Source organism: Monodelphis domestica, chromosome 1, assembly GCF_027887165.1.
Source record: "Monodelphis domestica isolate mMonDom1 chromosome 1, mMonDom1.pri, whole genome shotgun sequence".
Classification (NCBI taxonomy): domain Eukaryota; kingdom Metazoa; phylum Chordata; class Mammalia; order Didelphimorphia; family Didelphidae; genus Monodelphis; species Monodelphis domestica.
In genome coordinates this window covers 41479803-41503135 of record NC_077227.1, presented here as the reverse complement: position 1 = coordinate 41503135, position 23333 = coordinate 41479803, and the positions used below count along the sequence as shown (strand labels likewise).

The 23333-nt window shown below is 37.6% G+C and overlaps 1 protein-coding gene across 2 annotated transcripts in view; it reads left to right on the top strand.

Moving 5' to 3' along the window:
* Window positions 1-23333, top strand: part of CRTC3 (CREB regulated transcription coactivator 3) — an 87390-nt gene that overhangs the window by 14722 nt on the left and 49335 nt on the right. For both annotated transcript variants that reach the window (XM_016427921.2, XM_003339890.4), the window contains one exon: window positions 19026-19145. In XM_016427921.2, coding sequence (XP_016283407.2) covers window positions 19026-19145 — 120 coding nt within the window. The remainder of the gene's footprint in view (window positions 1-19025; window positions 19146-23333) is intronic.

Below are 23333 nucleotides of genomic sequence, written 5' to 3'. Positions count from 1 at the left end.
CTAGCTGTTTGGCCCTAGGTGTAACAGTTAAAATTTAGGGGAGACTGAGGCAGGTAGAAATTAGTTTCTCTCTGCAAGGAGTATTATTTTTTTTTTTAGAGGTTTATTAAGGATTAAGGGTTAAAGAAAATACAGGATAAGGAAAATGTGCCTAGGCCAGAGGCATAGACAAGACCTCACCTACATTATGGAAAGAGCCATGTCTGCTCCAAAACAGAAGTCCAAAAAAAGACTAAAAGCCTTTGACATCAGCTTAAATCCTTCCTTGATCTCGGCCCACCTCAGAATTGCATGAGATTACAAAGCATTCTGGGGAAGTGGAGCAAGGGCTTGTGGGGATTGAAGTCCAGAGTTCAAATCTAAATTTTACATTCCTCCATTTGATCCTCATAATCAATTTAAAGATTACAATAATTTGAGGATAAGAAAAAAAAGAACAAAACCAATAATTGCTGAACGCATTGACAAAAAGCCAGTTAGGGGCAGTCCCCTTTGGCATGAAAGTATACATACAAATAAATGTTCAATCAACCACACAAAGTTCATTTTTGTGCAGCTTGTGGTCTGGAGGCTTCTTCATGGTGGCTTCTCCAACAGTTCAGTTCTGGATTCAGAGAGGTAGCATCTTCTTTACCTAAAATTCTTCTCAAAAGGAATTTAAACTTTGCAATTTAAATAATAACATTTTTTTATATTCCCCCTGTTAAGAGGGTGATTTAAAAAACAGAATCACTTAGGGATGCATGGCTGAGGTATGAGGTATATGAATCAATTGGTAAGAGAAATTAACAAAAACATCAGAAAAATCCAAAAGAAAAGAAAAATTTCTGGATGAAAATATAGACTATCAAAGTCTTATGTGTAAAAATTCCAAGTAAAAGAAAAATAAATCTATAACAGGTCCTTCTATCAGGGCCCAATCAAAATGATCTAAGCAATAATGCATTTACCCAGTCAGTAGCCAGGACTACAAAAAGGTACCACACTATGAGAGGCAGAAAAGGAAGGGACCAGATTATAGGAGCCAAGGTTTCGGGGATACTCGCCTGTGAGTATTTTCAGAGTGAGTGTGGACACAAGGAAAGCCTATGTCTTAACACATGTTAAACATAGTAACCTCGAGTCTTCACACTAGGTTCAAGACCTTTGTATTGGCCTGGGAGTGCATCAATCCATCCTGGATTGGCTTTTCTTTGGCTCTGCGCAATGGCTCTTGTGTGTATATCTTGTCCTGGAATCAGACAGAATCATTAAGCAAAGTCCCATAATTTATTAAATAATTAGTGGCATCATTTTTATAGTCACAAGCCTTTTGGGGCATTCTCTGACAAATGTATTTCAAACTTATAGTACTGAAAAATCAAAAGGTTAAATAAAATCTTAATACTGGTGACATGTGCTTCAAATATAAAAAGGAGAGAAAAAATTAAATAAAAAACAAATAGGATATTGCACATGCAAGGAAAATATAATAAAAAAGAGCTTTAAAAATTCAAAAATATAGCTTATAATCATTGACACTCTGTGTCAGCTAAGAAAATAAAGATTACAAGGCTTTCTCACCAAAAATGAGATCCATTTCTTCTTTGTATCTGGCCATGATCACTATGAGTAGAAGGCAAATGAATTGAACAGTAGTACAAATATGTAGTATCAATATCCCCAAAATTCTCAATAGCCCAATTAATTACAATAGCAAACAAACACACTTTCACATTTTACATAAGTTGCATGACATTTAAAAGCCTATGAATTGATGGATATTTGTCACAAGTTCTTACAAATGTAGCAATCTTTCAACCTTGGTATTTAAACATATATTTTTAAACAAAGTAAAACTCATCTTGGGTTAAGAACATAATCAAGAAATCTCTGTATCATTCTGGTGCAAGTAAAATAGTAAGCTGAAGAGCATAAATAAAGGGGTGCTCCTTTATCTTGGAGGCTTTTTAGGGGTACAATTGCCCTGAGATTAACTGCCCCAACTTCCATTCACATATTTAGAAATGCGGGAACGTTGGGGGTTATAAAATGTATTTCACTTCAGCTACTATTGGCCTTACCTTGCAGTAGGGGCAGGCAAAAATAACCAGAGATTGTTAAAAAAAAATTCCAAAAATCATATTTAAAAAACCCTTAAAATCATTTGAGATATTTAGCACATTAAATTTTCCAAAGGTTGTTCTAGCAATTGTAACCAGTTCTGAAGTCCATCTATGTGATAATTTACAAAGTCAAAATATAAAGGCTGTTTTTTCATATATGGGCTTATTCAATAATATTTTTTCAGCACAGTTATAGGGGAAAAACAACAGACTTTCAAAACTCAATACATTCAAAATAAATTCAATCAACCTTCAGTGTAAGAGAATATTGAATCCAGTAATATATGAACTTAACATCACAAAGTTAAACCTTAAACAAAAAATGCAATAGAATACAGAGATTTTTATAAACCATTGGAGTCTGAAATGCCTCAAAATATAGCCTTTAAGTTCCTTGGGTTCTTATCCATTTAAATGTCTATTGTCCAAAGGCAGAGTGGTAAGGGCTAAGCAATGGGGTCTGAGCGATCTGCTTGGGGCCCCACAGCTGGGGAGTATCTGAGGCCAGATTTTAACCCAGGACTGCATGTCTTTATATCTGGCTCTCAGTCTGTTGAGCCACCCATTTGCCCCTCCAAAGTTGAATCTTTGGACTGAGTCTGCTCCCTGACAGGTAGGTGAAGTCAATGAAATTACCAGAAGAGTCAAAAGGTATCCTTTTAAACAGCCCATTGCTTTTTAGGTTCCTGTTTGAAAAATCTGTTTCTTCTCTCTCTCTCCTGCTATGAAACCCCTGTGGTCAATACCCCTGTCCACTCAGAGGCCTAGACAAGACCTCACCTACATTATGGAAAGAGCCATGTCTGCTCCAAAACGGAAGTCCAAAACAAGACCAAAAGCCTTTGCCATTAGCTTAAATCCTTCCTCCATCTCGGCCCACCTCAGAATTGCGTGAGATTACAAAGCATTCTGGGGAAGTGGAGCAAGGGCTTGTGGGGATTGAAGTCCAGAGTTCAAATCTCAGTTGTACATAGGCACATCACTTCTCTGTATCTGTTTCCTCATCCATCAAATAAACAGGTTGGAATTGACAACTTCTAATGGCCTTTCCAGGTCTAAATTTGTGCTATTACTGAACCAGTGATCTTCCATTTCATACAGGAATGTTTGCATAAGCACAATAATAAGCTTTATTAAGTATCTACCATGTGCCAAGTCCCTGTGCTAAGCTCTGGGGATACAGACCCCAAAAATGAAACCATTCTGGACCTCTTAGATTCTATCAGGGACAATAGCTCATCACAGGTGTACATGTATAAACATACTGTGTAAATATACAAACTAAACAAAATTAAGTATGATATAAATTGAGTGGGGGGGGGGATTCAAGAAAGTCTTGTTGGAAGATGTGTCCTTTAATCTGAGCTTTGATGCAAACTAAGGAATCTAGGTGGTGGAGATAAGGAGAGAGGAGACACACAGAGGTCTGTTTGTTCTCTAGGGTACTCAGGCAAGTTCCCTCCAAATGACATCCACGGAGAGGACTTGCTTGCCTGCCATATGCAACTGAGACTTTGGATACTTTCCTGAAAATCATTCCTTTGGTTCTGTGTAGCTTTTTGTATTACTTCAGGGCTGAACAGGAGAGGGAGAACTCTTGTCTGGACTAGGTCTCATAGGCAGAAAAGGGGATTTGGTTGTTCTATCCCAGCATCAGAGAGCCAAATCTTGGGCTGAATGGAAGGGTCATGTCTGTGGTAGAGAAATGGGCCTAATATGGTAGCTAGCCCTTCCTGGAGCTTGGAGAATGCCTCCTTTTTCCATGATCTTCCCATCTGGTTTCTGGAAGAGAAAGGAGACCTATTTTCTACATCTATTTCTCCTGTTCTCTGGAGTAGCCTGAAGTTTGTTTTGTAGATTTTGCATTGGTGGATTTTCTTCATTAGCAGTGTGTTTTGTTAAGGAGAGGCCCTGTGGCGCACCATTTGCAAAGGCATTTTTGTGCCCTTTAAATGTTACCTTCTGAGGGGCAGCCCACCCTAGCAAATGGAAAGTAGAGGAAAAGCTAGTGTGTCTTTGGAGGCCCCTTTCCTGATTGAAGGAACTAGTTGCCTAAGAACCAGGTTGACTTGATCCTCAAAGATGAGAGACAGCCATCCCAAGTCAATGCTGGCAGTCAGTAAGCATTTATGCTTGGCTCTGTGTTAAGTACAGGGAAATACAATTCAAGCCAAAAGAAAGAGAGTGCATTAAAGGGGAGCTGAAAAGGGGCCTGGGAGGCAGAAGGAGGTACCTGGACAGGGGTATGGTGGTAAAGAGGGATGACTGGTCCCCTAAATGGAGATTCTGGAAAGAAGGAAGAAGGGGTTACATGACATGAGTTAGGAGATACCTATGCTTTGTTGACTAACTCAAACTACTGGGGAAAGCTCAGATCCCATCCTTGGTCCCCACTGGTTATAGAGGGTATAGAAGTGTGCTGCAACCATCATCATTATATCTCACGTTTATTTAGTGGCTGAAGGTTTGCAAAAGTGCTTTCCTCCCCACACTATGAGGTAGACAATGCAGGCATTATCTCCATTTTACAGGTGAGCAAATGCTTTGAGAGGTTGAGGGAGGTGGGAATTGAACTAAGTCTCCTGACTCAGCTCTGGCTCCTTCTGGGTATAGTGTTACGAGTGCTGAAAGTAAAATCAGAAAAGCTGACAGGAATCCAATTTTGTACTTATTACCTGTGCGATCTTGGAAAAACTGTTCCATCTCTTGGATCCTCAGTAAGGAAAGTGTCTTGTGAATCTTAAATTGGCAAATTAGTTTCATAACTTCTAGCCTTGCATTTTCTTATCTCCCTAAGTGACTGCAGAAATATTCTCCGGATTTCAGCTGGTTGTTATCCCTTTCTCTCTCCTACTTCTCAAGGTCCCGACCTATCCTATTCTTTCCCTCCTGCCTTCATCTACCTATAAATATATCTAAGTGCCCTGTTTCTTTCTTAATGTAGGAATTTGGAGAAGAAAAACACATGGCCCTTGCCCTTGTAATTGGACTATTTGTTAAAGGGATCTTGACTTCAATATCTAATATAGGTCAAATGGTCTGACAGGCCCATTCCAGCAATCTTGCCTCTTAAAATCTAGATTGAGGGTAGATTCTTCCCCAATATATCTAGTAGGTGAACTTTGGTAATGGCTTAGGCTTAGTAGTTTTTCCTTATGAAGCACTGCTACCTGTTCACAACTAAAATTAGGGCTAGCCCTGTACTGAAGGTCCATAGGAACCAACTGGGTGTATGGCTCCCCCTAATGGCTATACATTACCAGTTTTGTGTCCAGATAAAATTTCCATATCTTCATGGAAAGAAGGTATCAAACTAAGATTCAGTTGAATTCATTATGCATTTATTAATCATCTCCTATGTGCAAATCACTATACTGGGTGCTAAGGAGAGAAGAAGAAAAATGACAAGAGTTCCTGCCTTTGGGGAGCCTATAATAATAATTTCAATTTCAATTTAATAAGATTTAATACGGGGGGGGCAGCTGGGTAGCTCAGTGGATTGAGAGCCAGGCCTAGAGACAGGAGGTCCTAGGTTCAAATCTGGCCTCAGACACTTCCCAGCTGTGTGACCCTGGGCAAGTCACTTGACCCCCATTGCCTAGCCCTTAGCACTCTTCTGCCTTGGAGCCAATACACAGTATTGACTCCAAGATGAAAAAAAAAAAAAAAAAATATATATATATATATATATATATATATATATATATTTAATACAATTCTACAAACATTCGTCAAGCACTTTTGGTATACAGAAGATCACACTAGCTGGTATAACAGTAAGATTTTATTTAAGCTAATATCTCTGGCCTCACAAAATTTGCAGTCAGATAGATGCAAACCAAAAGACCCTTTTGAGCTTAGACATTAAGACATGAGATTCATCTATAGATCAACTCTTAGGAGAGAATTTTTTCCTGCATTGTGTTCTACTTTTGCTAATCTCATCCATTTTGTGTTAATACTTTTTAACAATTACATTGTTATAAATTGTTAGTGTTAAAATTTATTAACTATTCCATTTTAGAAGGTAACTTTTTAAAAAACTCTTATCTAGTGTTTTAGAATAAATATTAAGAGTTGGTTCCGAGGCAGCAGAGTGGAAAGGGCTAGGCAGTTGGGATTAAGTGACTTGCCCAGGGTGTGTGAAGAGGTAAGAAGTGTGTGAGGCCAGATTTGAATCTAGGACCTTCCTTCTCCAAACCTGACTCAATATCCACTGAGCCACTTAGCTGCCATTGAGGGCCATATTTTTAAAATCTTGTGTGATTTGGGGATGTTCCCTTTGGGGAGCTCTCCGGCTCTTCTTGTATTATTCACATAGACACGTTGGCTAGAATTTTCTTTTTTGGTTTGATTTAAACCTCAGACTTTTTGCAGTATATCTTGGATTATAGGATCATAGAGTTAAAGGTAGAAGAGACATTAGAGGTCATCAAATCCAGCTCTCTCATTATACAGATGAGAAAACTGAAGCAAAGAGCAATTTATCCCAAATCACACAGTTGGTTTTACAACCAGAGAAAACCCTATCTACCCACAGTTCTATTTTCTCTAGAGAAATGTTAGAAATGCCTAAAGGTTAGCTAATTGTTTTTAAAGTGCAATTTATAAGCATTTGGACCTGTGACCATGTTCTATGAGCATTAAAATACAAAACCAAGCAGTGCTATTAGAATAGCAGGATTAGATTTTATCTGGGTTAATCCCTTATTTCAGGAAAGTTTGAGCTTTGTCATTCAATGTAGTTGAGGATTCTGCTGCTCTGCTCTAGTGTTAGAAGGTAAAAAAAAAATAACTGGTAGAATAATTGCTGAGAAACACTCTTAGGGCTCTAGACCTAGTGAGTTTTTAATACCAGAGTATATGTACTTAAACATATAAGTGTACATATACATGTACATATAAGTACATGTGTGTGTATCTTCCTCTACCCCCACTTTTGTTTTTGTTATTTTTAAACCCTTACTTTCTTCTTTGAATCAATTCTATACATTAGTTTTAAGGCAGAAGAGTGGTAAGGGCTAGGCAATGGAGGTTAAGTGATTTGGAGGTAATGGAGGTAAGGGACAGAGTCCCACAGCTAAGAAGTCTCTACTTCCACTTTGTGACAAGTTATTGTTTCTATTGATTACCTGAGTTGTAGATTTCAGCCCCTCCCTCCTGTTTTTGACCTGTGCTGAAGAGATATCATTTATTTAGATCAGGGGTCCCCAAACTACGGCCTGCGGGCCACATGCGGCCCCCTGAGGCCATTTATCTGGCCCCCACCACACTTCCAGAAAGGGCACCTCTTTCATTAGTGGTCAGTGAGAGGAGCACTGTATGTGGTAGCACTGCAAAGCATGGTGTTGCTCATGTACAGTACTACTTCCAGTGACATAATCCTTTGTGTGGTGCCTTGTTCTGAGAGTAACTGAATGAGAAGGAGGTGCCGCACAAAGGATCATGTGGCGGCTCAATGATCATGTGGTCAGCATGGTGAGTGGTGATCTGGGGGAGGGGATTCCGCACTGTATATACTTGCTGCCCATTATAGTGGTGGCGGTGATGGGCCTGTGCAAAGTGTGTGACAGGCCCATCACAGTCAGCGCTGCAGCCTTTGCTATCCCAGACAGCAGTATACAGATTTGTTCATAGGTTTTTTAATAGTCTGGCCCTCCAACGGTCAGAGGGACAGTGAACTGGCCCCCTGTGTAAAAAGTTTGGGGACCCCTGGTTTAGATAATCAATAAGCATTTATTAATCACTTGATATATGCCAAAAAGGACAAGTAGGAGTGTTCTCATGAAACAATATTAATAACTCAGGTCCAAACTTGACAATTTACAAAATGCTTTCCTCATAGCAACCTGTAAAGTAAGTAGTGCAAGTATTATTGCCCTTGATGAGACTATGGCTTAGATTAAGTGACGAAGACTTCTGTTGTTTGCTTGTAATTCATTTGACTTATTGTCAATATTGACTAAACACCTGCACTGTGCAAAGCACTGAGGAGAAAAATGATGCAAAAATAGATAAGATGCAGTGCCTGTTCATGAAGAGTGGAGCTCCTTGTTGAGGAGATAGCACATTTACATGTGTAATTTAGCAAAAATAAACACAGTGGAATTTTTACTTAGCCTTCAGAAACTAATATATCGGAACATTTGTTTATAGATTGTAACCCAGTTCAGTTCTTGATCTTTGGAGACATAAGATCTTGGCAGACTTTCTAAGACTACAAGCCTAACATACATTGGCAAATGGTGGATTAAGAGCATTGAAATAGCTTTCATTTTCTGCTATTTTATTTTTCCTGGTCCAGTTAGTAATTGATAAGGCCAAGAAGTTTAGAACCTAATAGGGCACTCAAATGTGTTTCTTAGCTGAGTGGATCTCATGCTAAATGACTGTTAACTTACTAAAAAGAGAATATGGCTAGTTTTTCTTTGGCCTCATCTTGGTATTACCATAATGATCCTGATGAGGCTGGAAACTCTAGGGAAATCATGTCAAGTGTAAATGTTGTGCTTGGATAATATGATGAATTGTTTAATCGTTATGTAGATAATAGATTGCTATGCCAATGAAAGGAATTTGAGACTATTGATAGAATTGATATATGATATTCCCAGATTTATTGATCCTCAACAATATATTAATCTAATATTTCCAGAAAATAAACCAATTTATTTTATGCCATTGGAAGTAATTACATTATACTTAAAACATATGGTTTAAAAAAAAAACAAGAAATCCTTGTATCTGGATCTCAAAGGGGGTGGTCAACAATATCAAACAACAGAGGTGAAAAAGGATGAGGAATGAGAAAAGGTCATTGGATTTAGCAGTTAAGGTTTTGTTGGTAACCTTGGAGAGAGCATTCATGAAGAGTTTGAATACAGAGGATAGAGGAATGAGACAGAAAGTAAGCTTTTTCTAGGAATTAGATTATGAACTGGAAGAATGTGCTATAGCTAGAGGATTATAGTAAGCTATGAATTTCCTTCCTCTTTATTATGATATTTTTAGCTTTTAAAAAAATCTATTATTTCTTTTGAGCCTCAGAACAACCCTGAGAAATAGTTGCTTTAGATATTATTGTCTCCATTTTACAAATGTGAAAGAAACTGATGAAGGATCAATAGACTTGCTCAAGGTCACAAAGTTAGGAAATATTAGAGACAGGTTTAAGCACATGACTTCCTTACTCTGTGAGTGACTATACCATTCTGCCTTCCCCTTCTATCCTTAGAGAGAATAAATTGAAAATAAATTTAACTTATTGTGGGGTGATGACTAGGTGTCATCGTTTGAAAATTAGTTATTATACTATGATATAAATAGTATGGGACATAAAACTTAGTACTAAATGTTCATTTTAATGTATGGGTTGAAAAATACAGTATGGCACACTAAAAAGAGTTATGTGTATTTTGATATGTGACTCAACTTTTCTCCTTTCCTCCTACACATTGTAACTGTAATCTTTACTTTTAGAAGATGAAGTATTGAGATTGGCCATGTGTTCCTCAGGGCTGTCTACTTTTTCTATCACATCACTCTTCTAGTTCATTAAATATTAAGTGCTTACTATATTTAGAACAGATTAATTTCATCTTTTTTAATATCCAGTCCAAATTTTTTTCTCAGCCTTTCAGCAGCCTACAGGTCATCTTCCTTTCATAAGTACTTCAAAGTTTAGTTCATAGTCTGTATCTATATCTTAAACCCTGTATTCTTTGAAACTTTAGTATGCAGATCACTTTTCCCCCAGACACTGTTGCCTCTCAGCCACATGTTCTCTTGGATCTGATTATCAACCCATAACAGTTTTATTTCCATGATCCAGAACTCTGGAATTTATCTTTAACCACAACTTTTTATCATCCAATATTTTTTTTCTCATTCCTCTTAAAACCTCTTCTACAGCTTCACCATGATCTCTAGTCCCCTTACCATTCCATGTTTACCTATTCTATCACCCCTGCTCTGACTCCCTTCCTCTCTCTTTGAAGTCTTGTCTCTGTGGTTGACCAGTTTATCAATATATCAGCTACTCTTGACTTCCCTGTCTTTTTGTTCTGTCAGTAGTCCCTAGTCACTAGTGCCAGACAACAACCCTGTATCATTCTCACCATATGCTTTGTCTAATGCTACTCATGTACTTTTGGATATTACTAGTCATACAGCTGAACCAGCTGAGTTTATTTCTGATTTATAATCCTATCTCAGTGATGGTGAACCTTTTAGAGACCAAGTGCCCAAACAGGAACCCTCATGCCACATGTGAGCCTGAGTCCCAACCTTACCCCAGATAGGGTAGGGAGGAAGTGCTCCCATTGGGCTGCTGGGCAAAGGAGTAGGTGATGGGAGAAAAGTACTCAGGTATGTATGGAGAAGAGGAAGGGAGCAGCCCCCTTCCATGCCATAGGTTCACCAACATGGTCCAATTTCAACTGGTCTCTCACTGCTGCCCAGCAATTATTTTATTTTTTGTTGATTGACTGTATATCACAATTGCCATCACAGCTTTTCCAAACATTCATCACCCTCTTTGGACCACTTCTACCTCCCTTTCAGCAGGCAACTTCACCTCCTACTTCATAAAGAAAATAGAATATATCCATTTTTAACTCTCTCTCCTTTTCAGAATTCTTCTTAAGCATACTCCATTCTTACCTCCTTTGCTCCAGTATCTAATGAACAGTTGGCCTCTCTTGCAAAGGTGGAAGCTGTGTGTGTGTGTGTGTGTGTGTGTGTGTGTGTGTGTGTGTGTGCGTGCGCGCGCTTTTAGTACCATGCCCTTCCATCTCTTCTGGGAGCTCTCCCCTCAATATTTCCCTCATTTTTTTTCCATTTTTAATCTCTTTCTGTCTTCTTTCCCACAGCCTACAAACACCAGTAGATATCCTTAGACTTAAAAAAAACACACACTGCTTCTCCACCTCCGTTCCTCCCTCTCCCCCTTCATTTGGCACTGCCATCGCTTCAAGTTAATATCCTTTCTCTCCTTCCCTCTCTCACTCCTAGAAAGGGTCATTTATACATACTTCCTCCATTTCTTCACCCCTACTCCACCTCTCATTCTCAGACTCTCTTGCAATCTGTCTTCAAACACACTATCCATTTGAATGTACTCTCTCAGGGGCTGTTAACAATTTCTTCACTGGTAAATCAGTGGTATTTTCTGTTTGACCTTCCTGTGGCTTTTCATACTCTTCCTCCTGGGCACTGTTTCCTTCCTTGGATTTTATGCCAGTTTTCTTTTTGTTCCCCCTCTATATGTCTCTTTTGCTAACTCATCAGCTTCCTCTGGACCACTAAATGTGGATATCCTCTAACCTCTGACCAAGACTTTCTTTCCTCTATAGACTTTCTTCCTTGGTGATCTCATCCCCTTCCATGGGTACAAATCTCTTCCAGGGTTATGATTTTCAGATCTGAATTTAGGAATAAAACCTAATCTTCCTCCTGACTTCCAGTCCAGCATTACAGTTTATATATCCAAAATAGCACTATATTCTCTTAAACTAGGAAGAGTTGTCCATTTTTTCCTAAGTTCAGTGACTAAAGATTAAGAACCTCTGCTCAAAACATATTCCTTTTAGAAAAATTACTTTTCCTCTTGAATACCCTCATATTTTGTATGTCTCCCAGGTTCTTCATAATCTTGGAGTCATCTTTTACTCTTCCCCCTTTTTCATGTCCTAATATCCAGTGATTGTCTATCTTCCCCTCCACAAAATATATAGCAATTTCCTTCTCTCTTTCAAGAATAGAGCAGAATAGATTTAGGAGGAGCAAAGTGGAAGGAAAGAACATTTTGATCAGACACAAACCTTGGAGTTCAGATCATAGAAGTGAAACTGTTATGAATGAATGATGAAATAGTTTCTCTCTCCTGTTGCAGGTCCTCATTATTATGTACCTCAGCTATTGGAACGGCTCTCTAGCTGCTCTTCCTGCTGCCAGTCTCATCCTACTACAATCTGTACTTTACACAACTGCTTCATTGATATTTCTAAAACTGATCATATAACTAACTCTCCTCAGAACTCTTTTTTTTTTTTTTAAACCCTCACCTTCCGTCTTGGAGCCAATACACAGGGCAGTAGAGCAGTAAGGGCTAGGCAATGGAGTTAAGTGACTTGCCCAGGGTCACACAGCTAGGAAGTGTCTGAGGCCAGATTTGAACCTAGGACCTCCCATCTCTAGGCATGGGGCTCTATCCACTTAGGCACCCAGCTGCCCCTCCCTTCTCAGAAATCTTTAGCAGCTCCCATTTGCCTTTAGGAGAAAGTATAAAACCCCTAGCCTAACTTTAATAAATTTTTCTTTAATTTCTTTAATTACAAATGTAATAACCATCAACAAACATGAATATTTCATTAAACAGAGAACAGAGGATTGTATATAAAAACAGTTAATCTAACAAGATTTTTTTGTATGTTTATTAAATTTAGATAGTAGCATAGTGGATGCCAGGCCTGAAGGCAGGAAGACTCATGTTCCTGAGTTCTAATCTGGCCTCAGACACTTACTAGTTGTATGACCCTGGGCAAGGCATTAACCCACTTTGCCTCAGTTACCTCATCTGTAAAGTGAACTGAAGAAAGAAATGGCACACCATTCCAATATTTTTGCCAAGAAAACCCCAATTGAGGTTATGAAGAGTTGATACAACTGGAACAAGCGAATAGCCAACACTATCTTGCTTGTTTGGGTCCTCTTCTGAAATTTTTTCTTCTCCCTTCTTTGTGTTTTTCCTTTTATTTCTGACACATTTTATTTTCTCCTTTTTTACATCACTTTAATTGTTGTCTTCTCCCCTAACTCCCATAAAAACCCTATAAGGTAATAAATACATTTATTTAAGCAAATTCACATGGACAGTGTCTGAAAATTGATGTCTCCTTTTGAACTTCTAGTCCATCATTTTTGTGCCAAGAGGTAGGAGGCATGCTCCCTCATCAGACTTTGGAAGTGGTCTTACATTTACCAGAAGTATTAAGCCTTTAAAAAATATTTTACTTCGTATTATTATAGTTGTTATATACATTGTTCTTCTAGTTCTGCTCACTTTACTCGTATCAGTGCATACAGATTTTCTGAAGTTTCTCAGAATCCTTCCTCTTTATCTTTTTTGTCCCCTCCCTCCCTCCCTCCCTCCCTCCCTCCCTCCCTCCCTCCCTTCCTTCCTTCCTTCCTTCCTCCCTCCCTCCCTTCCTTCCTCCCTCCCTCCCTCCCTCCCTCCTTCCCTCCCTCCCTCCCTCCCTCTCTCTCTCTCTCTCTCTCTCTCTCTCTCTCTCTCTCTCTCTCTCTCTCTCTCTCTCTCTCTCTCTCTCTCTCTCTCTCTCTCTCTCCCCCACCCCCCGTCCCCTAACGTTCTATCTTATAATTAATACTGTGTATTGGTTCCAAGGCAGAAGAATGGTAAGGGCTAGGCAGTGGGGGTCAAGTGACTTGCCCAGGGTCACACAACTAGGAAGTGTCTGAAGCCAAATTTGAACCTGGGGTCTTTGCTATTTCTTAAGGAGCAATATTACATAATATTTGTTGTTTAGCCATTACCAACTGAAATTTATCCACTTCATTTCCAGTTCTTTGCTAAAATAAAAAAGTGCTGATGTGAATTTTTTTAATATATGAGTCCTTTCTCTGTGTTTTATTTTGGAATAAGTATTTATTAGTGGTATCATAGAGTTACACCAACTTGGCATTTGCACTCCTCCATGTCCTGGCTTCCCTCTATTTTCTCTAGCATTATTCCTTATTATTTACTTTTACACAAACTGATCCAGTCAGATTGGCCTATTAGCTGTTTCCTGTATCCAACACTTTATCTCCCAACTCTATGTCTCTGTAAAGGATGCTCTGCCTCATTTAGAATCTCCCTCACTTTCTAAAACTTAGAACACTCTTCTCAGAGTTTAGAATACCTCCTTCCTTCTCAACTCAACTTCCATTCCTATATGAAACCTTTCTTCATCCCATCTCAGCAGATTTTCAGTGCTGCCTTTTGAAGTGATTTTGTATTGTTTTATGATAATATGCCAAATGCTCCTATAAATATTTTTCATGTTTACTTACATAAGCTCCTTACGTTCTCTTTAACTTTGCAGTTCATACTTTTCACATTCACTACCCAATCATATTCTGGTGGCTATGTCTATGGAACCATAGGTCACTTGGGGTGCTCTAAACAGGCTTTATGTTTCAATTGTGGAAAGTCAACTAGCCAACCTAGATTTTAAAGCAATATCCAGAAGAGGAGGGGGTGGGCCAATCCTCAAATTATTAGCTAGTAAAAACATATTAAAGATCTGGTTATCAACAGAAAAGGAAGTGGTGATCACAAAGAACCAATATGGCTTTAATCAAAATAAAAGAATAAGAAGAAACTCGATTTCCATTTTTGACATGGTTATTATACTTGTAAATCAGGGGAGTATTATAGTTTGCCTAGGTTTTTGGCAAAGCGTTATTTATAGTCTCCCATGCTTGTAAGAAAATATGGAGAAATATGGATTAGAGAGTACTGTAGTTAGGTAAATTCAGAACTGATTGAAAGATTGGACCCAGAGAGTAATCAGTGATTCAATATCATCTTGGAAAGAAGTCTTCAGTGGTATGCCTCAAGGATCAATCTGTGCTTGGCCCTGCGCCATTTCACATTTGTAAACATTGACCTGGATCAGGTTAATCTGGTTCAGGTGGCATGTTCATCATATTTGTAGATGAGACAAAGCTGGTTGAGATTGTTGATAATATTATATGTTGGAGTTCAAAAAGATCTAAACAGGCTAGACATTGGGTTCAAAAGGATAAGATGAAATTTTATGAGAATAAATATAAAGTTTTACAATTGGTTTCAAGAAATCATTATCACTAATATAAAATAGAGTGGTCATGATTAAATAGAATTTTTTCTGGAAAGGGTTTATTTGATATAGGCAGCCTTATGATACAGTAATAAAATAGTTATTGTGATTTGGGACTGCATTGGGAATCATTGCAGAAATAAAGAGATACTTATCAATCTTTTATTACTTTACCTGGGTTAGACCCTAAAATATTGTTTTTAGTTCTGAGCATCACATTTTAGAAAGACTGTTGATTAACAGTCTCCAGAGAAGGATAACCAGCATGATAAAGAGCCTCTTGTCACAAGGGGATCTGTTGAATGAACTGAATTCATTTGGCCTATAGAAGAGAAGCCTGGTGGATCATTGATAGAAGTCTTTTATGTATTTGAAGGACTGCCATTTGGCAGAAGGGGAAGGCTTCTTTCCTCCTTCCTGCTTTTCCAGGCTTATTAGACATTACTAGCATTCACATCCTCTAAGGTCCTGCCAATTTGGTCTGTCTTATTGTTTGTCATATGTATATTACATCTGCCATTGCCTTCCCTATTCACTTTTGCTTTTTTGAATCACTAGATCCTTTTAAAGTTCATATCAATGTTCCCTCTGGTATGAGATCTTTCTTGATCACTTTTCAGCTAATCCCCCCTCCTTAGTCACCTTGCATTTATTTCATATATGCTTATATGTGTAACCTCCCCAATAGAATATCTTTACAAACATGATCTCCTTTGATCCTCACAACCCTTGGAAGTGAGATACTATTATTATTTCCATTTATAGATGAGAAAACTGAGACCAACAGAAGTTAAATAATTTGTTCAGGATCACACAGCTAGTGAATTTCCAAGAATGAATCTAAACTCAGGCCTTACTGACTGGAGGCCTATTGAGCCCTTTGGTTGGGTATAGGGAGGCAGACCGGGTGTTCTTAAAACACTGGGGACTGGGTGAGAAAAGAACACAACAGCAAATGGAACATGGTAGAGTAGAGTTATGCATAAGTCAAGAAAAGGTTCCAGAACTATATACTAGGTCTCTACCAGAGGGCTCTGGGGAGTGTACTCAGAAAGGAGGAAGTTCAGAAGCAAGCATCAACTGTTTGGCTCAAACCTTTACTTGGAGCAATGTCTCATTTTAATAACTGACCCAGCCTACATAGGAATAAGCAAGGTAGGAATCCCAGAACAGTTGGAAGCCTATAGTTCTGCCACTGAACTAAAAGAGATTTCCAATAGACCCAATACCAACTTACTTTTACAAAGACCCAAACCCAGGTCAGGAACTTACAGAGCACAGACCAGTGGGGTAGCAGACTTTGCTCTGGATCATATTACTTTAGGAGAATGGAAGGCTTGCAAGTCACTAGCCTGTACCTGAGATCCTGGAATAACCTAACATTCAATTTCTAAGAAAGCAGCCAAAAGAACTAGCTTAGACATTCCTGTAGAAGTGCAGCAGAACCCAACACTAATAACAAGTTGGAAGTCAAGAATTAGGCTGGAAGAATGGGAAAATTAAAAAAAAAAAGTCCACCATAAAGAGCTATTGTGATGGCAGGCCCACTCAAGAAGCAAATGCAAAAGAGAATGATTCTAAAACATCTACAAGCAAGTTTTCAGAGAAAAACACAGTGAGAATTCTTGGAAGAGATGAAAGAAGAGTTTTTTCAAAGAAAGTAAATATTTTATATAAATGGAAGAATTGGAAAGGGAATTTTCAGGTTGGCACAAAAGGTACCTTTCTCAAACAATAAACCCTGTGGAAATTAGAATGAACCATACAGAAGCCAATACCTTCATGAAGCAACAAGAAATATTACAGCAAAGTTAAAAGGCTGAAAAATGGGGGGAAAATAAGGTCTCATAGCAAAAATAATTGACCTGGAAAATAGATGAGGAGAAAAAAGAGCCTAGGACAACCTATTCAAGAAATCTTAGAAAATTGTCCAGATTTTTTTAGAACCAAAGGGCAAAATGGAAATTTAAAAATCCACAGCTGCTTTCTAAAAACCCCAAAATGAAAACTCCCAGGAACATCATAGCCAAAATCCAGAGCTTTCAGGTCAAATAAAAAAAAAGTATTGCATGTAGCTAAAAGGAAAGAATTCAAGTATTAAGCCACAGTTGTTAACAATTTAGCAGGTACTACTATAAAAGAGAAGAGAACTTGGAATATGATATTCCAGAAGGCAAAGGATATGGGCATATAGCCAAAAATAACTTACATAGGAAAAACAAAGTATAATGCTACAAGGAAAAGGGACCTTTAATGAAAAGAGAACTTCAAGCATTATTGAAGAAAAGACCAGAGCTACAGAAAAAATTTGAAGTTCAAAGTAAAAAGAAACATAGAAAAGTAAACATATATTAATAATGCTAAAGGATTAAGCAAGGATAAACTGCTTACATTCACATATGAGATGACATGTGTCCTCCTTGAATTCTACTCTCCTGAGGATCTATGTGGGGAGAGTCAGATTTAGACATGGCCTGGAAATGGTTCTATTATACCTTAATGGTCTTTATCATAATACTGACAGACTCAACTCTGTTTCAGCCTTGGGTTGGACTCTTGTCAGTCAGATCTGACAAATAGAACTACTTCCAGGCCTTGTTTAAGAATAGGAAGAAGGTGTATTCTGTGTTGATGACAATGGCTTGCAGAGTCCTAAAGGAAAAAAATGGATTTTCTGTCAGGAGAACATGAGTACCTTGGGAAAAGGAAGCAAAAGATTTAGAGAAAGAGAGGAAACCACTTATAGAGTTAAAGAATTGAAGAGAATTCCTTAGAACAGAAAGAGGTAAACTTTACCCAAATGAAGTCCCTGAAAATAAGAATTAAAGAGATCCCTGGCAACTTTGCAGAGAGCAATTTCAATTTAATGCTTCTTGTATTGATTCTTTGGAGACTATAGTGTTCCATGACTAACAGCCATGCAAAAATGTCTCCCCCCATTAATATTAGAAAAAATAAAAATAGAAAAATGACCCTTTCCTATCCACTTAAAAATCAACTCCAAGAAAGAATAAATTTCCTCTTAAAGATCACCTCAAAGAATAATCTTTCTTCTAAAAATCAATTCCAAGAAAAATTATCCTTTGATCTATGCCTTTGTGTTACTCTACTCCGTTGCTTTCAGTGCCAAATTGTGCCATTAATCTGATATTTCTTGATTTTAAAAAAGTCTGTTATTAACAATGAAATAAGATCTTTAGGCTCCATTTATTCATTCCTATTCATTTTTTTTTCATAATTTACTTTGAAGTAGCCTTGGTTTTTAGTGGTAAGGGACTTCAAATTCAGACTTCTCTTTCTTGGAAACAGATTGAGGGTATCTCTAAAAATCTCAGGCTATTTCGGAGAATCAAGATTAAATCCAAATATTCTTGGCATATTTTAAATTTGTCATTCAAAATTCTTCTAAAATCATGAAACTACTTCTGTTTTCAGGCTATAGTTCCTTTTGGATTTCCATAGGGTTATAGGATCATAGATTTAGAGCTGGAAGAGACTTTAAAGACCATCTAGCTCAGCCCTTTAACTTTATAATAATTTAATTAGGATAATTATAGTTCAGAGGAGTTGGGTGACTTTCCTAACTGGCAGAGGTAGGATTAGAACCTCAGGTTCTGAATTCAAATCCAGTGCTCCTTTCACTGCACTGCCCTGCTTCATAAGGATATTTAGTAAAGTAAGATAATGGCAACATAAATTTCTGCAATCATATCACTTTCATTTTTAAAAAATTATTTGTTTTTTTCCAATTAACAAAAAATTCATTTTCTTCCTCTACACCTCCCCCACCACTGAAAAAGAAATAAAAACACAATTCTTATATTTAAATAATCAAATAGTCAAGCAAAAGAAATTCTTGTATTGATCATGACCAAAAGAAATATCTCATTCTGCACCCTAAGTCTATCACCTGTCTGTCAGAAGATGAGTAGCAATCTTGTGTTCCTTTCTATTTTCTGGAGACTGAGTTGGGAGGCAGGGTGGTAATTATAAACACTGGCTTTCTTTATATAGTTATAGACTTAATTTCTCTCTCTCTCTCTCTTTTTTTTTGTAGCCATCATTTCACCAGGTTGATAACATTCGAGGAACACGTCATCATGGGCTTGTGGAAAGAGTCTCCCGGAATCGCTTTCACCCCTTGCACCGAAGACCTGGGGATAAACCAGGAAGACAGATATCCTTTTTTGTTGTCAGTAGTTGAGAATTAACTTTGAGATTTCCAGACTGCTTAATTAACTAACATATATACCTTTGATTTTCAGTTGTCATTATTAGTATGTTATCTGAGACAGTTGAAATAAGTGGTATCCAAATACATTACTAAAGTTTAAATGATTGAAGGAAGATTTGGTTTTTATTTTATTATTATTTTTTTGAAACCCTTACCTTCCGTCTTGGAGTCAATACTGTGTATTGGCTCCAAGGCAGAAGAGTGGTAAGGGTAGGCAATGGGGGTCAAGTGACTTGCCCAGGGTCACACAGCTAGGAAGTGGCTGAGGCCGGATTTGAACCTAGGACCTCCCGTCTCTAGGCCTGGCTCTCAATCCACTGAGCTACCTAGCTGCCCCCAAGATTTGGTTTTTATTAAAACAAATTTTATCCATCTTTTTTGTTTTTATATCATTCAGATTTACTCTCTATATATCTACTCTGACTCTTCCCTGAAAACCATTCTGTAAAATAATTTTTTCTTAAAAAAGAGAGAAAACAGAGAAAAACCCTAAGACCAGTCGGTACAGCAAAGAAATCTGACATTATAGTGCCACCTCTATACAGAAAAGGGAGACATGTGTTCTTATATCTCTTCTTTGGAGCCAAGCTTATGCTTTGTAATTTTGCAACATTCATTTTAATTTGCTTTGTAGTGGTTATTCTTTTCATATACATTGTGTTGACATTGTACATATTCTCTGGGTTCCTCTTATTCCTTTTATATCAGTTCATGTAAGCCTTTTCATACTTCTCTGTATTCATCATATTCTTCATTTCTTACAGCATACTTTTATATTCATATACCATGATGGTTCAGCCATTTTTCAGTAGATGGGTATCTACTTTGATTTCAATTCTTCACAGCCTCAGAACATGATACTAAAAATATTTCGATGTATATGGAGCCTTTCATTTTGTCTGTGACCTCCTTGGGATATATACATTGAAACTTTGAGACATTTTAGCTACATTGTTTGGCATGATTACAAATTGCTTTCCAGAAAAGTTAGACCATTTTATAGCTATACCAACAATACTTTATGTAATTAATTCATATCAACAATACTTTATATAATTAATTCCTCCTTTAAAATACCTGTAAATTTCCAGTCATTTAAATAACTCAAATTTTAGTCCAGTCCTTCTACAAAGAACTTTTATGTTTTCCTGGGAGATTAGCAGGGCAAGTGTTATATCTGTTGTTGGTTAGATTAGAGCTATTCAGTCTACTAGAAAAATCATATAAAATTCTACATTGAATTTTTATTTCACTTGACATCCTGTTAAAGGACTTTATAGTATATAATGACAGCTAAAATACTCACCCACATGCCACTGGTTTCTAAAGCAGGAAAGGGTTTAAATCTATTCAGCAAATATTTAATGAGCACCTGTAGTGTTTTTAGTGATAGACTTAAGTGCTGTAGATACTACAGAAGACATATACATAGCTCTTTCTTATCTTGGTGCAAGAGACAAGAACAAAGGGAATGATAGGACTTATTCTAATACTTAATTCATCTCTGTCTACTCATCAGTAGCAGAGACTTTAGAGCTGACCCCCTGAATTAGAATGATCTGAGCTGGAACAATGGATAACAAGAATTTTTTCTCCTTCCCACTTGTTTGTGTTTATCCTTAAGAGCATAGCTCCAGAACTGTAAGGAACCTTAGAGGTTATCTAATCCAACTTAATCTTTTCCATTGTACCCTGCTGTCACTCATAGTTTTGATGTTCTATACCTTCCTGACTAATATATAAAAAGCTGTTAACTCTGTGTAAAGAGCAGGTTTTCCTATAAGAGTGGTCACAATTAAACCAGGTCTAGATCAAATTTTGCCATTTCTTGTTTATCTCAACCTTGCCTCTGCTATGAGATAAGAATTGAGACATGGTCTTCTGGCCCTAACCTCCCTTAGGCAGCTAGGTGGCTCAGTGAATAGAAGCCTGGGCCCAGAGTCAGAAAGACCTGAGTTCAAATTCAGCTTCAGATATTAACTGTGTAGCCCTGGGCCGACACAGAGGGAATGCTAACCATTCCAGTGTCTTTGCCAGGAAAAAATCTCAAGGATAGCATTAGTACACTTTGGGTCCAGGGGTCATGAAGACCCAGACACAAAAGAACAACAAAAACAACTACCTCCTTTACCATTTAAGGTGCACAAATTGACCTTTTCTGTTAATCTGTGTTAGAACTTTCCACAGCTCTTAGACCTTCTGGCTCTTCTATAGTCTTCTTGTGGGGCTCTGTCTGATTTTTGCTACCAATATATACCTGTCAGCTATGAGAGGCACAAAAAAATTAGGGTAGACAGCAACCATATTCTTCAGTAGAATCAGTGGTCATAAATCCTTTTGTTGTACTACTTGTGTGAGCACACCTGTCTTAAGCTGGATTTAAGAACATTGTTCCCAGAGTATCTATCTTGGAAGCTTCTATCTCTTGAGTACTGAAACTCCATCAGCCTACTTGGAATTCATTGCATGTCTAGTATGTCTTGACGGTGCCACCTTCCTTGATAGGCTGTATTTGGTCTATCTCCTTGGAAGCTGTTTCTTGTCTGCTGCCTGTATGAATCTCTGCATTTCAGATTCTATTCAATCCATACTTAGCAATCCCTTTCTTACACCGTGTGACCTCTTATCTACAACACCTTTTTCACATAGAATCATGATATATGCCAGGTTTTTGTTTTTTAATGGGCTTTCTGGCCTTTTTCTCATTCCCTGTTGTATTGTTATTCAAATATGCCAAAACTCAGCATAACAAAATAGTTGTTTTGGGGTAAGGTGTACATATTATATACTGAAATATTTTAAAGTAATTTAAAACTAAAGAATACAGTAAGACCAGAATATGAATCTTGTTAGTATCACACCACTTGCCCCCTCCCCAGCAGAATGGAAGCCAGTCTTCTTTGCTATTTCCAACTACCTAACAGCTTATTGAGATGTTTGCTGTCATCTTATAGGTTAGCATTTGCAAAACCAGCCCTGGCTACTATTACGGCTTCTGTTAGGCAAGTAGTAGTGTCTTAGACAATATCTCTGAACCAACTGGTTAGGCATACCAAAGTGGCGGAGGAATGTGTATGCACAAGCAACAGCCAAATAATTTGATGGCAATTATACTTCTTTTTTTTTTAACTTTCTTTTATCTTTTTTCCCCAATTACATGTAGAAACAATTTTTGACAATTGTTTTCCCACATATTAGCGATTCAGATTCTTTCCCTCCTCTCCTCCCTGAGGTGGTAAATAGTCGATGTTTCGACTTTCATGCAGTATATTTCCATATTCCACATACCATTATAGAAAACATATCACACATCATAAAATACTAATGAAGGAAATAAAGTGAAAGATGGCTTTGTTCTGCAATCAGATTCCAGCAGTTCCTTCTTTGACTGTAGATAGCATTTCTTATCATGAGTCCCTTGGAGTTATGTCTTGGGACCTTGTTTTGCTGTAATTTAGTCCTTCACAGTTGATTATCATACAATATTTCTGTTAACTGTATACCCTGTTCTCCAAGTTCTGTCTTTCATTTCGTCTCAGTTCATATAAGTCTGTCCAGATTTTTCTGAACTCATCCTGTTTCTCATTTCTTATGGCAAAATAGTATTCCATTATAACCATGTGCCACAACTTGTTCAGCCATTCCCCAGTTGATGGATACCTCCTCAGTTTCCAATTCTTTGCCACTACAAAAAGAACTACTAAAAATATTAGTTCCTTTTCCCCTCTCTCATCACTTTGGGATATATACCTAGTGATATTGCTGGGCCAAAAGATATGCAGTTTTATGGTCCTTTGAGTGTGGTTCCAGATTACTCTCCAGAATGGTTGTATCAATGAACAATTCCACCAACAATGCATGTGTGTCCCAATTTTCCCATATCCCCTCCAACATTGATTATTTTCCTTTTTGACCAAATTAGCCAATTTGATAGATGTGAAGTTGTTTTAATTTGCATTTCTCTAATGAAAACTAATTTGGATAATTTTTTTCATTTGACTATAGATAGTTTTAATTTATCTGAGAACTACCTATTCATATCCTTTGACCTATTTTTCTAAATTTGACTCTGTTCTCTATATTTGAGAAATAAGGCCTTTATCAGAGACATTTGTGATAATTTCCCATCTA